This window comes from Drosophila teissieri, chromosome 2L, assembly GCF_016746235.2.
Source record: "Drosophila teissieri strain GT53w chromosome 2L, Prin_Dtei_1.1, whole genome shotgun sequence".
In the NCBI taxonomy this organism is placed as follows: domain Eukaryota; kingdom Metazoa; phylum Arthropoda; class Insecta; order Diptera; family Drosophilidae; genus Drosophila; species Drosophila teissieri.
The window spans coordinates 16,575,947-16,593,248 of NC_053029.1; the positions used below are offsets into that span (position 1 = coordinate 16,575,947).

The 17,302-nt window shown below is 41.5% G+C and overlaps 1 protein-coding gene across 1 annotated transcript; it reads left to right on the forward strand.

Annotated features, from left to right (window-relative positions):
* Nucleotides 1–9,585: 9,585 nt before the first annotated feature.
* Nucleotides 9,586–9,814, forward strand: LOC122611445. Its single transcript, XM_043784549.1, has 2 exons — nucleotides 9,586–9,691; nucleotides 9,753–9,814. Exons 1-2 carry the CDS (start codon nucleotides 9,586–9,588, stop codon nucleotides 9,812–9,814), a joined length of 168 nt encoding a protein of 55 aa, XP_043640484.1.
* The last annotated feature ends 7,488 nt before the right edge of the window (nucleotides 9,815–17,302 follow it).

Here is a 17,302-nt window from a genome sequence, read left to right on the forward strand (position 1 = left end):
CAACAAGGTAGAGGCAATAACGAAAAACTACTTCAACATGCAATAAAGCAAAGTGGCAGGTTTTCCGAAAGCAGCATACGAATAATAATGAATTAATTGATTACAGATAAATGGGAGCTGGTAGCTGGTGGCTGGTGGCTGGTAGCTACCAGCTGAAGGTTGTTCCACAAATGGCCCGGGGTGGCAAGCAACCAAATACCTGAGCACATTGAAAACGCCTGCGAGTGCGGAACAAACAGTCGATGAAAACAAATTAAAGCGCACACATCAAGGGTATAATAGCACGAAATCCCCAAAATGAACTTTCTCTAATTAAAGGTATTTTCATATATAACCAGAAGCATACATGGCCTCTATTCTCGAAAGCTACTCCCCAAATTCCCCTCTTGGCGCCGATGCGTGGATGGAAATGAAAGAGGCAGGCTAATTAAAATTTAATTGCACATCTAAATGAAATTTACAACAAACAAGTAAGGAAGGCTCACCCATTCAGACAGACAGACCAGAAAGAGCGCTCATTGAGTGAGCGGGGAAAAGATAGACAGTCAAATATCACGCATACGCAACGTTGTTCACAAAAGTCTACCCTATTTATTGTGCGGAACGGAAACAACAGTAGTTCAAATAAATCTATAAATAAAACTAAGCTGGTTCAGAGAACTCTGTTCTATTTACATATTTTATTTTTTAATAATTTTGTAATCATCTTATAAAAGTATGAGACCTGTTGTAGCTAAACCATTTGCTTAAGATCTAAAGTCAAAAAAGGACCAAATTTGCATTTTCTGAAACTTAACATGAAGAATTAGATCATTCAGAAAAACAATGAAACAGGTGTATAAGCCGGTGCAGCTGGCCCAACTATAGAAATCGCTCTACATATTATTAGATTTTAAATTCAATTGCATAATGCAGGAACCGACTGGCTGCCGAATGGCAAACAAACCCGTGCCACGCCCACAAATATGTACACATTGGGCGGACGGACGAGCAAATGAACAAACCATTTGGCTAAAATATTTTTCAAACGCAAAATCTAACCAACAACACACAGACGCAGTCGTAGTTCATAGAAAACTCTGTGCCAAAAACTATTCTTTACATAATTTATACGAAATTTCGCACTAATTGCAATAGTTAATGCAGATTTCAACCGCATTTGAATTTGTACGTGCCTCGTCGCCCACCCACGCTCCCAGACCGCAAAATATCTCATTTACATACAACGCAGAAGGACATGCAGGACTCGCACTTCATCCCGCCATCCATCCTTTCCAAAGTCCTGACCGAAGGCGAACAGCTGTGGACCGCTCATGTGAATTGCATGAAGTGCCGCCACGTGCTCCTCTCCTCCGGCGGCGCTCCTGCGCTCGTCCATCGCCTCCACCTTTTCACACTCCACCCACACTCCACCCACCGTGACCATCCACCCATCCACCTATCCACCCATCCTGCTCCATCATCAAAGTGTGGTGACCAGTGAACCAAATAGTTACACGAACAACCGCAATTGATTTTCGAGGGCTGCGGGACCAGGAGCGTGGAGTATCATGTTTGCCGAATAACTGCACTCTTACCACTTTATTCACTTTATTAAATTACATGTTTTGCACCGAAAAACAATGAAATTAAAACTACTCGAACAGCGTAAATGGAAGACATGTGCAATAAATTTAGATTCGTATCTGAGCGGGTTAAGTGCCATGAAACAACCTTGCAGATATCAGTGACAGTTTAGATTATCTTGCGCTTTCGTTTAGAAATATGTTCCTTCATTGTTTAATATTTTGTATAAAATTAGAACTTCGCATTACACTGCATCCATTGTAAAAATGTATTTTTATAACAATGGCTTGACTTTCTTCTCAATACTTACACGTCGGTTACCAAACACAAATAACAAGCTTCCGGTTTTAAAAAGTTATACTATTGCTTCAGAAATGCAAATCTCAATGCATTTATGTAAAAAATACCTGTTTCGCACACCTTCTGATTCAGTGGAGTAAAATGTAATTTCCCTAAGGCTGCCGACTGTGTTCGTTAGAATTTACAACTATGTGTAGAGCCATAAATAAATAATAAACACACTTTTGAACCGAAATCTTTGAGATAATTGGCTGAGAAAGTGAAAAGCACTCTATTATAATTTGGCAATCGATTTGAGTTTAAATATGCCAGACAAATCAGATGCGCTCACGTGGACAGACACACAGCCGATAAGTGTATTAAGTGCTTTATTAAATGCATGCGATAATCTTAATTGAAATTGCACACTCGTTTTTGGGCACAGACACTTGGCAGTCAGCTTGGACAGTTGAGCTGCTGCCTCTGTAGTTGTTAAGCAGCCAATTAGTTGGACAACACAACGGAACCGGAAGTAGGCCACTGGGAATGGTGGATGTGGGGAAGTGGGGAAGCGGCCTGTCGAAACGGAATACAGGCCGCTGCGGCACAAGCTCTTGAGCGGGGCACAAACACTCCGGAACTGGGAACTGGGAGCTGGGAGCTGGAGTGGTGTGGTGTGGCGGGCATATAGACACTCTTTGGCAGGGAAATGGATTGCGATTGCAAGGGACGGGCAAATCACTTGGCTAAATAGACAGCCAAAAGGACGGCCAACGTTTTTGGTCAGTTACAGTTACATCAATTGGCAAACAGATGCACTGGCACACCAACCTACCAGCCAGCCAAACAAACAACCAAACAACCAACCAACCAACCAACAGACAGACAGACAACAATTGTCCGGAGACATGTTGCTCTTGTTGGAATAAACAGCCGGCAGCCAGACAGATATGAGCTGGGAGTATGGAGGGCGGGCCAGAAGGGGCAATCAAGATTATTATTGTTTGGGGGGCAGCACCAGAAGCACCAGAAGCACCAGCAACACCAGCAGCCCCAAGTACTTGGAGCACCAGCTCCACACACTTTGACTTCAACTCATTCACATTTATGTCACTCCATCCGAACCCTGGCCACTCGTGCCCCCGAGAACAAACAGAACGGGCGGGCGGATTTCTGGGCGTGGACCAGTGCTTTGAGGACCATTCAAATGCATTGTTGATGCTTGTGCTGATATTCAAATAGAACGAAAAAAAGTAACAAGCCAAAAGCAGTTTTTCATGTTTGCATTAACAATTAAAAACTGTGCGGTTGGAAGGCAAAAATAGCTTATTCAATTGAAACACCAGCAAATATACCCATTAGCTATTTCATGGCATATGCAAATAGTTCGCTCCACAACTCCTGATACGAACAATGAGCATTCGCTTCAAAATCACAAATGATGCGATTTCATAGTACGCATTGAAGTTATGGAATATCATTTAAGCTCTAATAGTATTTTATTTGTTCTAAAACCAATTATATAATTCCGGTTCTCGCACAGCCATTCGCCTTTTTGAAGTGGCACTTATGTTTGGGTATCTTTGCCTATTGAAATGTTTACATCCTAACAATCGGTAGAGCGAATACAAATACTTTTAATAATTACTAGTAAACATGACAAAGCCCTCTCGTCCATCATGCCACATAGCATTTTACAATGTTTTCGGGGCTTCCAGCTACGTTTACCACTGTACTGTGGGTAATTTTAGCTTCTGCATGCAATACTTGTGTTTGGTCACCGCCCACACAAAGTGATGTGACAAGCAACGTCAAACATACATTTTTATCCTCCTTTTCGGCGTGTATTGGTGTGTGTGCCGGCCTTTGTGTGCAGGACACTCTCGAATAATGCAGTTGAACTGAAAATATGGAGTACATACTTGTGTCCAACATGGTATTCCATTTGAGGCCTTTGAATAATTAATACCACTCAAAATGTTTGTTTCCCCATTGATGTATGTGATCCAGCATAATAGTGGCACATCTACTCTGTGTGCACGAACGTTTGCAAAGTTAAGCCATTGCGGAAAGAAGGCGTTTCTGGTAGTTTTTAATAAACTAAATTTTAAGAGGAGCACCTTTTTTGCTTTCACTTATCTGATTGACATTTTAACAAACTGGCTGTATAAAATGAAAGATGAAATCCTATTGGAGTAAGTGCCTAACTTTAAGTCAGTTATGTGCTGATGACTATAGCAACCTTGTTTTCAAATATATATACAAATTATTTTGTCACTTTGCAAGAGTATAAAAAAAGTAAATGCAATGTTCCGGCAACCTTTAATTGGCCATTTGCTTAGTTTACTCTGTCCTTGATCGTTGAAATTATCAGCAAGGCAATTCAATTTATGCGAGATACTTACATTTTATGTAGTTGTCGATAGCCGACAATGGATCGCATAAACAGGGAGAAGGCACAAAAAATGGTAGGTAAACTAGCAGCTAAATAAAGAATATGCAGCCAAATCTCTGGTCGTTGTTCTCCCGGTTCCATGACAAATAGTCCTTATCACTGGTCTTATAAGCATACGAAACCAGGGGAGCAATTCACACGCACCAGCAACAAAAGCTGATAAAGATGTTTTTCTGGATGCTTGTTTTTGTAGCCGCTTCTGGTGTTGTCTTTGCTTTTTTTATGACTTCAATTAACTCCGCTCTGCCGTGTCCTTAGATATCCTGGCCACCCCATCCCATTCCATCCCATCTCGAGCTGTGGATGAGAGGAGCTGCGTTCATAATTTTTTATCTGCCCAGCTTAAGTTGTCCGCGTTGTTGTTCTCCACATTGTTGGCCCTTCGTGTGATTGTTGTTCTGGATGTTGCTGTTGTTGTCCTTGGCATGCATCATTAGTTAGCCTAATGTACTGTGTGGATATCGCAGTAGCAGACCACGCCCAATCCGGACCAGGTGCCCACCGGACAGAAGTCCGTGCCAAGTGGCTGGTCGAGTGGGGAGGATGGTGCTGGTGATGTTGGTGGCGCTGGTCATCAGCAAGAACAATAACGCCGGCGTAACCATGGATATAGATAGCAATCACGATTTGCACACACTCCCAGCACACTCATATACGGCTATACACAAGAGAGAAATTTCCCGTTGAAGAAGAACGGCAATCAATTGCCAAAATAGAACCGTCTTAACGTTTCGCTGCTTCCGAGCCCGTTATGCACAGTAGGCACTCGCTTCAAATGTCCGTAACATTTAAATGGTACTTTTTAAAAGTGCATTGAGCTATATAATAAACTTGTATCTACCTTTCCCAATTTAATATTATTAGAAAGAAATTTCTTTGAGTTTAATAATAAAGATATTTAAGCTGTTTCTTAATTTAACAATCTCAAAAAGGATTTAAATGGACCTTTTGCTATGCTTTAACTACATCTTCGGTATAAAATCGATTCATTCGTCTACCCCGTTTCAAGGTGTTTATTTTGATTGCTTGTTGCTTCTAACGAGTGCGGCCTGTACTTATCCGAGATAGATAATCGCAACTAGAACGGCCATTTAGACGGCAGCTCCTGCTTACGACTTTCCCAGAGCCTAGTAGTTCCGTGGCTGCACTCCACCTCGCCTACCTATACTCCTCCGCAGAGCCCTCCCCTCCCCTCACCAATCGCGGACGGCCTTTGTGTGTTTGACGTTTATGTTAACATGTGTGTTGGTGTGTTGTCTGCCGGCGCGTGTCTCTGCGGTGGGTTGTGCCATTGTGTGGGTGCGCGTGGTCGTTGTGTGCGTACCCGGCCATGTGTGTGGGTGGCTGAGCATCTGCGGCGTGCCAGGAGCCCAAAGTCTGGGATCTCGAGCCCGGACCGGAGCCGGAGCCGGAGAATCCCTACCTCCCCCACTCGCACCCTGGGCTCCACCAGCCATCCGGCTTATGCTGCGACTCTCGCGCGGCTAAATCGCTTTTGTGTGCGTCGAACAGTGGAGCAAATTGCGCGGAAAATCGCGTGAACAATCAAATGTGTGTTGCTGTCAAAATTTAATCGATTTAATATATGACTTCTATCAATGATGAGACAAAGGAAACAATAAAAAAAAGTATAACCATTTTGAATTTTTGAGAAACGAAGCGACAGATACTTTTCCAAGCTGATTTTAAATTCCATCTATATGATGTATATATATATACATATATAATAAAAATAGATTTATTCGAACGGTTATTTATATAAATATTTACTTGACACTTTAATAATCATTTTTGGCCCAAGTTGATTTGACCAATATCTCTGCTTGGCCGCGTTCACTGTGCCTTTTGGCCATTGTTTAACTTTGCTCCTTACTGCTGCTTGTTGCTGTCTTTTGTTGTTGTTTTGTTTTGGTTAGCAGTTGGAAAAGCAGAAAGATACCAGTAGGCATGGGTTAGGGAGGGGTGAGGGGTGAAGGGTGGAGAGCGACCCTGATATAAGGTTGAACCAGGGGAGGGGAAGTGGCCATAAAAAAGCGCTCGAGGTTGTTAAATTGACAACGTTAAACACTTTGTTTGGCATTTTCTGCATTATTAGGCCAACTGCCGCCGCTTGTCGCTGTAATTGATGCCAGAAAGATCCCTTTCCACTCGATCCCCATTGAAGCAGTGATTTAAATGGCTCAAAAGTTAAGTTTTCGTAATGCGTAAGCGGCTTAGAGGGGTCCTCATATACTCACTCGTATGAACGATTGGGCGAAAGCCTTTCTGACGTCGAAAGGGTGGCTCTGAAAGCTGTGCGAACAAACATTTCAGTGTTCCAGCCTCGTCAGTTGATTTCACTGTCAATTTAAAATGACATTATTATATTGAAAAGTTTTTAATCCCTTTAAGTGGCTGCCACCGAGCGGAAGCAAGGACGAAATGAGATGAGAGTGGTTGAGTGGATCAAAGCAATGAAGCGCGGTGCGGAAAGAGGAATTGCTATTTTATGCATAAAATTCGATTAAATGCCAGAAAGGTTAAGAACAAAAATCTCTGAATCTGGCTCTGACTCCGACATCCTGCGCATCCTGATGCGCTGCTTTATCCTTAAATTAGGCACGAGCGCACGTAAATCTGTTGAATGTCATGTCAAAAGGGCAAAAGCCAAAGCTCGTAAAGTCAGCCACTTCCTTTTCCTTCCCCCTTTCCCTACCCCCTTTTTTTTTTGTTTGGTTTTATGACAGAAGGCAAAAAGGATTATACACCAACCGGTCCCGCAAAACTTCTCCCAAGCAAATCGCATAAAATGCAAAAACGTATTAAAATTGACAATAAAGCGAATTTTTTATGTTTACGCGCAGGAGGGACTGACAGCGAATAAACGATGCTGGATAAGAGGAATCGTTTAAATTTTTTAAAATGCCGAACCACTTTAAAGCTCGTTATGCATTTTTTATGCCGCCTCAAAGGGCATTTTCCCGAGCAAGCGGAAAAATAAGCACGAGCACAAGCGCAACCACAGGAGTAAGGCAAGCAAGGTTCTGTTTATTTGCCACTTAATTTGCCTCCGTCTGTTTGCAGCTTTGTTCCGCTAACAACCCATTCACCCATTCGCCCATTCACCCATCCACACAGCAGCCAGCCATCCTGCACCTTCTGCAACTCCACTCGAGTACAAAATATCAGCTCAGCTGCAACTTATGAGGCAACTGCTGCAATCCCCTCGTCCCCACTTTCCATATGCACCCCACATCTTCGGAAAGTGCCAGTTCAAGGTTTGCCTTTTCGTTACCGGTCTACTCTATTTTCCAGACTTGAATTTTCCAAACAACATCTACATAACCTTCTTAATTCATGTTTATTTAAACTTTTTTTCAGTACTTTCATTAGCTTTCAATCCGACCACATGCCTCAAATGTAAACTTAATCATTCATAAATATTGTGATACATTTTCGTATAATTGTGAACTCATTATTTTTTCACTACCTGTAATCAAATTAAAACACTAAATTACATCTGAATGCATACAAAGGGCTGATCAAAATGTAAATATACTGCCATTACCATGATAATTTTTTTACATTCCGTATTCACAGCCTGTTTTGAAAAAATTTACATTTTGTAAATACGCCGCGCACTCAAATATTCATTTATAATTTATTCATTGCAACACTTGTTTAAATTTAATTTTTTTTTTGTTTTGTTCCTCCTCTAGGGCATTTGTGCATCGGTGTCGCTTTTGCGGCTTTCGCCAATGCTGTGCGCACTTTTTCTTGTGCCGGAGTTATTACAGAAAGTTTGGAAGCATAAAAATTTCTTACTACTTGTCTGCAGCGAACCGTAAAAACTTATGACTTGTCTGTTGGACGCACACAGCCATATAGGTGGGTGCAGTGGGCGGTGGGAGTTGGGAATTGGCAGGATGAGGCTGAAGGTGGTCGGAAACTGACCTGGGAGACGCGGTGCGGAGATCTATATCCGCTTTGTCTGCTCGGTTTAGACCTGGATGTTGTTGTTACAACTTCGCTGGCGTTGCCGCTGCCGCTGCACTTTGTTTGTTTGTTTGTGCCGGTAATATTTCCTTAAATCGAGTAAACAAGTGGAGTTCAACAAAGCGGAAACGGAAGCACAATGCGTAGCTTCGCAGCACACACACACACACGGCTTCGTTTGAGTATGAGTGTTGCTTCCTCCATGTAAGGAGCTTCCCAAATGCGAAGGATATTGTCTCAAAATATGGCGGCAAATATATTTTCGCTCAGCTGCAACAACAGCCAACTGGAAAAGGAGCGCTCCTTGCTTAGTCATCTTTTTGTTTTTCTTGGAAATTGCTGTTAAAAATAACAAGAGCTCGTCGTGAGGCTTTCCCACTCCCACTTGCTTGCTTGCCAAGTTACATCCTTCCTTTCGCTCGTCTCTTGTTTATCTTTAGTTCCACCTACTTCGCCTACTCCGCCGTGTCCTCCAAGTCCTTCGAGTCCTCCGCCCATCGCCCTCATTTGCCCACTCAATTGAAATCGAGACTCAAACGGCCAACGAAGCGGCAATTGTATTTATTTGCACTGCTAAATGGCATAATCGAAGGCAACCCGGGTCAAGGGCTGCCAAATGCTCCTGGAGCCAATTCCCCACGGATTCCGGAAACGACAGGCTTTGTTGTCGTGTTGTCTCAATTGCATTCGATACGGGCCTGGTTTTAGCTCCGCATTTCAGGCATTTCAGATTGACACGCTCCTGGGCTTGTGTAAGCAAATCAGGGCATCTCAATTAGAATCTTGCACGAAAGGAAGGACGAAGTCACTCTGAAGAGTAGGGATTAAAAACACAATGTAGTTTTACTTTTAAAATATTGTATCAGATTATCCCCAAGACGAATGATATATTCATATCGCTGGAAAAACTCTTATTTCAAATAAATTTCCTTACAAATAACTTTGACCATCTAGTTTCAAACACTATTTACTCTCCGTAATGAGTGGTAATCAATGAACGAATGACTGCTTAGATGGTTTTGGCCTCAATTTTGTGGACAGATTTTCCAGCTCACATTCTAGGGTGCTGCTGCTGCTCGTGCTCGTGATGTTGACGAAGTAAACCAAGAAATAACTTCAAAGTAATGTTAAGTAAAGTTAAAAAGGGAACATTTATTAAATTCCACTTACCTTCCTGCCGGTCTCTCTAGTCGCTCTCCACTACGAGTACTGCGTAGTGCGGGGGAAAATTCCTGGGAAGAAGGGAAGAGCTTGAAATGCTAACTAAGAAGTTTGGAGCTGCTGTTGATGTTTTCGCAGGCATATTTCCCATGCCTTTTAGTCTCTTTAAAACTGTCAGCATAGCTGGTCGGCTTCCAAGGTTCAAGAGCTTTCCGGCCATAACTTTAAATAGAAGAGACCCAAATGGCCCCCAAATGGTTTGTCATCAAATTATGTATATTGTTGATTGTTTCTTCTCCGTCTTTTTTATTTTGGTTGGAATTCGGTGCGGCCGAAACCACGACGACTGGGTGGAAAACAAGAAACGGGCATCATTAAAATACTGTTACCGGCCTCTGGTCTTTGGACTCTGGGCTCTGGACTCTGGACTTTGGACTTTGGACTCTGGACTTTGGGCAATGCCAGGGCTCGACCCCGAAAACTCTTCTGTGTCGACAGAGGGCAACCGCAACCAAGATTGTTCAGGCATATACCCTTTTTTAATTTGCAACATGTCATTGGCAGAAAGACAAGTAAAAGGGACGCAGTGGCGGGATGGAGGGGGGTGACTCCCCACCGCCCTGCCACGCCCCCGTCAGCTCACGCTTTGTTGCGCCTTTTGTAGCCGGGCCTTCTCTTGGTTTTTCCCAACGCTCCTTTTTTGCGCTTTGGCCAAATAACCCAAGCAAAAACAGAATTAGCAGCAACGCCGACGACAGCGATGGGAAAAACAGAAGATGAAGCGCAGGCAAAACAGGACACGGCCGAAATTCACAGCGAGGGGAGGTCTAAAAGTTATCAAATGAGAATCAAAAGGCTGCCAGCAAAGCAAATATGTGTTTATTAGGCCCAATTATCTATTATATCTATAAGTTTACAATAAGTTAGGATAAGTCTTTACCATTATAAGCTGTAATTAAATATATATTATTTTCAAAGTTTTGAAAGCATATGTTCTCTTTGAATGAACTCCCCATTGAATGAATTTCCCCATACTTTTACAGAGTTTCCTTTTCATAAGCATATTTCTATAAGCAAATTTACATATTTAGAATTCGCTCAGTTTCGGTAATTGCTTTACGCAAGGTCGATTCGGTCGGTTTCTATGATTTATTTTTATGACATTCTAGTTTGCAATCAGCTCTTAGAAACAAATCCTTTAATCGACCTACGACGGTCACCGCAAAAACATATACAGTGTGATAGACGATGGGAAATGACCAAAAAAAGTGGCAAGAGAAAAAGGTAGCTGGTGTGGGGGAAAAGGGAATACAAGAGCAGGGAGTGAAGTTGAAGATTTGGGGAGCGAGCGGGACGGCAGATACAATGTCATACAAATGACCCATATTAAATTTATTACGGCACCGGGAACAGCACAATGAAACTCAATAGCCAGGAGAAGGGAAAACCTAATGGCAAGCACAAACAAATCAGCAACGCCTAAGCCGACAGACTTTTGTATGTACTCGTCCATATCGGATATATATCGTGCTATATATAGGAAGTAAATGCTGGCGCGGGGCTGAAAAATTGGGAATGAAAACCAGATTTAAGTCGGTTATTTGGGTAAACTTTTTCGCTCACTTTTCTTTTTTCGATTATGTTTTGTTTCCGTTACTTTTTCGGTTGCTCCTGTTGGGCTTCCACAAATTGATTTATAATCCTGTCTCGAATTTCCCCTTTCACTTCAGTGTTGCGGCGAATTTTTGAAGAAAGTTTTGTCTTTCAGCGACGCGCTCAGGTTTTAATGAAATATTTCAATTATTTTGCGATTAATTGGGAAAACATTTTCCACTGCATACTCGAGGTGACGCGTCGTGCGATTCGTGCCGTGCTCAGTGGAACCGAATTTTCTTTTTGTTTACCTGCGATACGATATGTGCACGAAGCCCATTATCCTGCAGCTAATTAAGAAACGTGAGACAAATGACAAGCGCCGCAAAATTGTGTGGTTCCATATGCGACAACCTCAAAAGAGACATACAAAAGCGAGAGAGCAACTCCTTGCAAAGCATTGTAGAAACGTTGATGCGCGATTATATATAGCCTTCGGAAGCATATTCTCCAGAATCACTAAAAACAATTTCATCTGACAAAAAAATATATTTTGTATTCCTCGAAATTTGTATGGATTTTTATGCTGCATTGATAGAAGCTTATGGGCTATTCCAGGACATTTTTTTGTGAATTTAAATGTATTGTGGACAAAATGTTCTGAAAATGTTCGGATAAGCGCCTTATCAAACGATCAACTCCCCCCTTGAACTTAAGTGTGCGCAAAATAAAACACATAAGCCCAGAAACACATACGCACAAAATACATACATACGAGTATATGTATATGTATACATAAGTAAGTACACACTGCCAAAGCGTGCTGGGCTTAAGAGCGAAGCAAGAAATTTATTAATTATCAACTGGCCGAGGTCGAGATTGTAGATGTTCTGGCGCTTTGGCCCCACTCCCTCGCCACAAACATTTCCCCCCACACACAGACAATCTCGGCAAAGTCCTGATTGGCATTTAAAGCTCTTTAGGATAGCTCTCCATGCCATCCATCGCCTCGAAGGACCTGCAGAGGGGCGCCAGTCGAGGAGGCTGACAGCAAAAATCGAAGTGGAGTGACTACATTGAGCCTCAGCTGAGCTGCTTAACGCTGTCAGAGTTCCGACATAATCCATGCAATTGTAAATTTAATAAGGCCAGAAAAGGGCAGCAGAAGAGGGGCAACAAGCGGGGACTTTGGATTTGTTATTGTGGTGTTCTGGAGTTATGGCTTGAGACAGCGAATACTCAACCCAATTAAAGGATACAGAGCCGAGCTCGTGGGCTCTAAGGAAATAGCCAGGAAGACCTTCAGGTGCCCAAGTCCATGGTTACAGCAGGCCAAGAGGTTGGAAACCAAAGCCAATTCCTTTTATGAGGATTCCCTTGGTACTGGAACAAGCAATACCGATTTTAGCTAAACTGTAGATTAGGTAAAACGAGCCGACTGAAGCTTACGCTTGCAATTATTACATGTGGTTTTGCTATTTTAATTAAACAAAACCTTTATTTGGAATTACATCAAAGCGCCAAAGCGATTATGTAAATCAAATAAACCAAACAGCCTTGCTAGTTGACGTAAATCTTTGGAAATAAAAAGCAGAAAGATATTAAGCCAGAGTTGAACATAATAAGAAGAATGCTAATTTCAAATTTAATAGTTGACAAGGCATAATATATACTCACAGAAATAATTAAACCAATTTTACATTTATCAACCCTGAACAGCACACCATCAACAAAATTGATCGGCAAACGCTTTGAAAATATTTAGATGTTGTTTAATTTAAAAAAACCTTGAAGATAAAAAAAAAACCAGAGTGCGGTGTGTTTAAATTACTGGAGTTTAATACGATCGCCAACTCGGAGCTGTTCTGGTGCAGCTAACTAGTAGATATGCGCTCTGAAATATTTGACAAGACCGAAATTTTTAGACGATCCTCGTCAGTGTGTAAGCTCCTTGAGGGTCCTACTAAATATTCAATGTGCTGAAGTGGTTTCAACAGTTCTGGCCATAAGCACGAATAAGCTCTACTTACTGAGTGACATTCTGAAGAAACCCGAGAAACACGAGAACCAATCGGGCGCACTACGTTATCGTTGATCAGCAACTTCAACCTGGCTGGGTGGCGTATACGTAATATTATCTGCTTAAGCTGATAAATAGATGATGATATACATATGATGATAGAAAGAAGCTCAAGAAGTACAAGTACATCATTACATACATACAAGTACATCATTAGGCCAGGTATGGATGCCAGAACAGTTGCTAATGCCGGAAGAAAAGTGCTTTGGTCGCAAAAGACACACATGTCGAAAAATTCTTGAAATTCGGTCGCTTGGTATCCGATTATCATTTGATCTTGTTACCCGCAATGATTAGGTCGGTCTTCATAGACCTCGTAGCACCTTTCGCCCTCAGTCCTTTGCAAGAGATAAACTATATTTTACTGTGTCTTCACCACGAAAAGAATTTACGTTAGGTAGGAATCTTAGCTGATTAAATTCGATCTAGCAGATTTCCCTTCAATCAATTTCCCTTCATTGAAAATGTTTTATTCGAGTTTTAATAAACCCTGACTTTAAGTAAATTATAACGTTACAAATGCATAAAAGATTAAGGGAATTTGATTTTGGCAAAATACCTTTTGACATAATCTTAAGTGACGTTCAAAAATCAATTAAATTAAAATATAAAGCCGCTGAATTAAGGCGTTAACTAAAGGTGGTGGCCATAGCACGATAAAAGCGATAATATTTTAATTATATGGAATTTTTGAACGGCATAAAATGTTTTCGATGAAATATTAAATGAATTTATGAAGTGTTTAAAATAAAAGCGACGAGGGTTTTATTAAGGTTTTAGGAGCTTTTATTCGTCACACGGCCAACAATAAGCCTCATTAAAAGGTTTACGAACTTTTTGTCAAACATGGCACATATGTTCGGTTTATTTGAGGCTGGGAAACGATTCAATTATTATTACACACGCTAATTGAATGGCTACCGATCTATGCTAATACATGCATACATTATTTATGCATTTTTCCGAAAATTTGTTTTCCTTCGCATTCTTGTTGGTGTTGCTGTTGTTGTTGGTGCACAGTTGCGACGAGAAAACCATAAAAGTTTCTACGCTGATGCCGCTTTACCATTTCAATTTGTTTGTTGATTTCTTTTTTTTTCGGATTTTGTGTGTGTGTTACAGCTTTTTTCCGTTGCGGTTGTTCAGCTGTGTGTGTAAATGTGTGTGTGCGTGTGTATGGGGTGAATTTACATTTTCGTTTTTGCGCAAAAATGTCACAAACTAATTGTATGTAAATATGTCAAATGTATGTCGTCAACACCTGCATATTTGTGTGCGTGCGGCATTGGGGTGTGTTTGTATTGCATATTGACAATTTCATAAATGCGGTAACATTTTCAATTAAATATGCGCGCAGCTCCGGCAAACACAGTAGCACAAATTGCCATATATACATACACACAGTCGTACGTGGGTAAATTTTTCTGCCACGCCCACACGGAAAACTCCCATGCCATCAATCCTGGGAAAGTCGATTGATATGTACAGTGCACACATATGTGCAGGTGTGCAGCATTTTGGTCGGTTACAAATTGCAAATCAATCAATAAATAATTGAAATGAAAATCATTTTGCTGGTTTCAACTTATCTTCTGCAGACTCCACCTCCCACTCCCCACAGTGCGTTTCGCTTTGGTTCGACTACACTCGCTCGTACGTATGCAAATGGGCAAAATTGTGTACATCTATCACTGGGATCGCATCAGGGCCCAAATCGAAATGGCCCAGACGCCACTGGGCGGAAAGGTGACAGACGACAGACAGACAGACAGACTGGTCTGCCAGTCAGGACGAGAGAGCCGAGGACGAATTGCGAGTCCTTCGCCAGGTGTGTGCGATTAGTGAACTAAACTGTGGGTATATTTCTTACTTCCACACACGAACCGATCAAATAAATACATATTTCCAATTCCAGCTTCGAACGAATCGCATTCTAAATAATGGTAATATTTCAAAGCATATAGTTTTGATTGTTTGGAAGGATTATCTATTTCCATTCACTGTTTTTAGAAAACACAATTTGCATTCATAACTAAGTAATTGTAAAAGTAGAACCAAGTCTAGCTGATCATTCTTTGGAAGTTCATCACTCATCAACTATTTCTAACTATTATTTAAAAATGTAGTTTTTCTTAATATATATCATAATTATTAACAGAAACCCTTAATATCCTTAAATCCTGTTCTATTCCGATTGCCTCATGTTGCACATTTCTCTGATTATTGAACAGTAGAAATACTAATATATTTAGCTTGTGAACCAATTTTATTAAATGAATTTCTCCTTTTTTATTGGAAATAATGCTGATAACCGATTTGGCGCCTGCCCGAGCCAAAATGTTTGTCATTTTCAATTTGAAATTCTGTCAAAATTTCGCCACGCGCGTTGTGGAAGAGAGAGGGATAGTGGGATGGTGAGGAGAAGGGGCGGGGTTAAGTGCAGGGGAGGCGCCACCAGGCTCAACTTGTGTGCGCCGGGGAAATTCGCTTAGCCAGCCACTCCAGTGAGCTGCAGCATCTACGGGCCAAATTTAATTTCCAAAAAGTTCCACTTCTCCTGCTCCTTCTTGTTGCTATTTTTTATGTGTTTTTTTGTTTGCAGCTAGCGGGTTTTTTTGTTATTCGCAGCGCTTCGTTTTTGTCGTTATGCCAAAATCCTGCACAAATCCTTTGAGCCAGCACACGAACAGCTGCTTTTGGCCAGAGTCACACCCGTATTGTAGTTGTTGCCACGCCGCTTTTGTTGTTTTAAGCGTTGCTGCTTTGGTTGCAGATTTACGCACCAACAAATCGTGGAATTTTATTTCCACCACTATCGTAGAAAATGCTTGTAAAAAGGGGGCGCGGCAGCCGAAGGGGCGCGACATTTTCAATTTCGCTGGTGCTAAATCCTACATATGTATGTACATACATACAGTCATACATTCATACGATGCCAATCGATCCGATCTTGATTGCATTTTGTAAATACAAACAGCAGTAGGCTAGACAAAAAGCACACATACTCGTACCACACAATGTCCCTCAGTTGCGGCGACTTTTCAATCAATTTGGACACCTGCCAGTTGGGCTCAGGTGACAATTCTCAGCAGGTATCCTCCATCACCCGTCCATTTGCCTGTAGCTTGCCTGTAACTTGAATGGATTGCCTCTTAAGCCGGGCTCTTCTGCAAGGATGTGTGTGGCCAGTGTCTAATTATTTGCATTATCAACAATGAGGCTTTGTCCAGCCTTACAATAATGTAAGCCAAATAAAGAGATGAAGTGTTGGCAAATGGGTTTGTCGTAAATATTGACCAATATGACCCTAAAGCATACATGAATGAAAATAATTAGAGCACAGAAATTAAAGTAGAATTAATATAGAAATTAAATTGTATTTTGCTTTTCGTATCCTTTGAATGTTATCCTCACCTGAGATATATTTCATTGAGAATAATTTAATACCACTGATGTAGTATAAAGCAAGATAAGCCGATGATTGTTATCAGTAAATGTATTTCAAGAAGTAAGCTAAAGTTATACGTTTCCTATTAGTGAAATCACATTTGCTTTAAATATTCTAATATTAGTATTTGATAAATGTAAGTAATCGCATTTATACAACTCCTCATTCGAATGGCCTGAGTTATTATTTCTCTCTTCACACCATTTCTGTATGTAGGTATTTAGTAATAGGTAGATTAGTAATTTATTCTACAGTAACCGCAGTTTCAAGGACCTTCCACGAAGGCTCCAAACGATTTTAATTTTTAAATAAACTTTGCCGCTGGGCGAAGGAGGCCGTGCCGGCGATGGCGTCAAGAGCAGGTTTCTGCCACCAGGAGCAGGATCTGCAGGAGGAGCAGGAGCAGGAGCAGCCCCCATCACCCAGGACCTTGCAATCTAAATAAAGCTGATGCCGAAAAATAACCCCAAAAACCCTTGAAGCGAACTTTTCCCACTTGCAGCGGCGCAAATGAAGTGCCACATGAGGCAATGTGTGTGTGAATGTGAGTGTGAGTGCAAGTGCATTTGAGCGAGTGCGAGGGCGAGTGTGATTGTGTAAGTGTTTTTATTAAAACCGAATGACAAAGTTTTCCCTCGAACAGAAGCTGCCGTTTCCACAGCCGGAGAGCCCGAAACCCAACAACGTCAACAACAGCCAAAAGCTAATTTACACTTTTGTTGTTTCGGCTACTTTATAGAAGCCA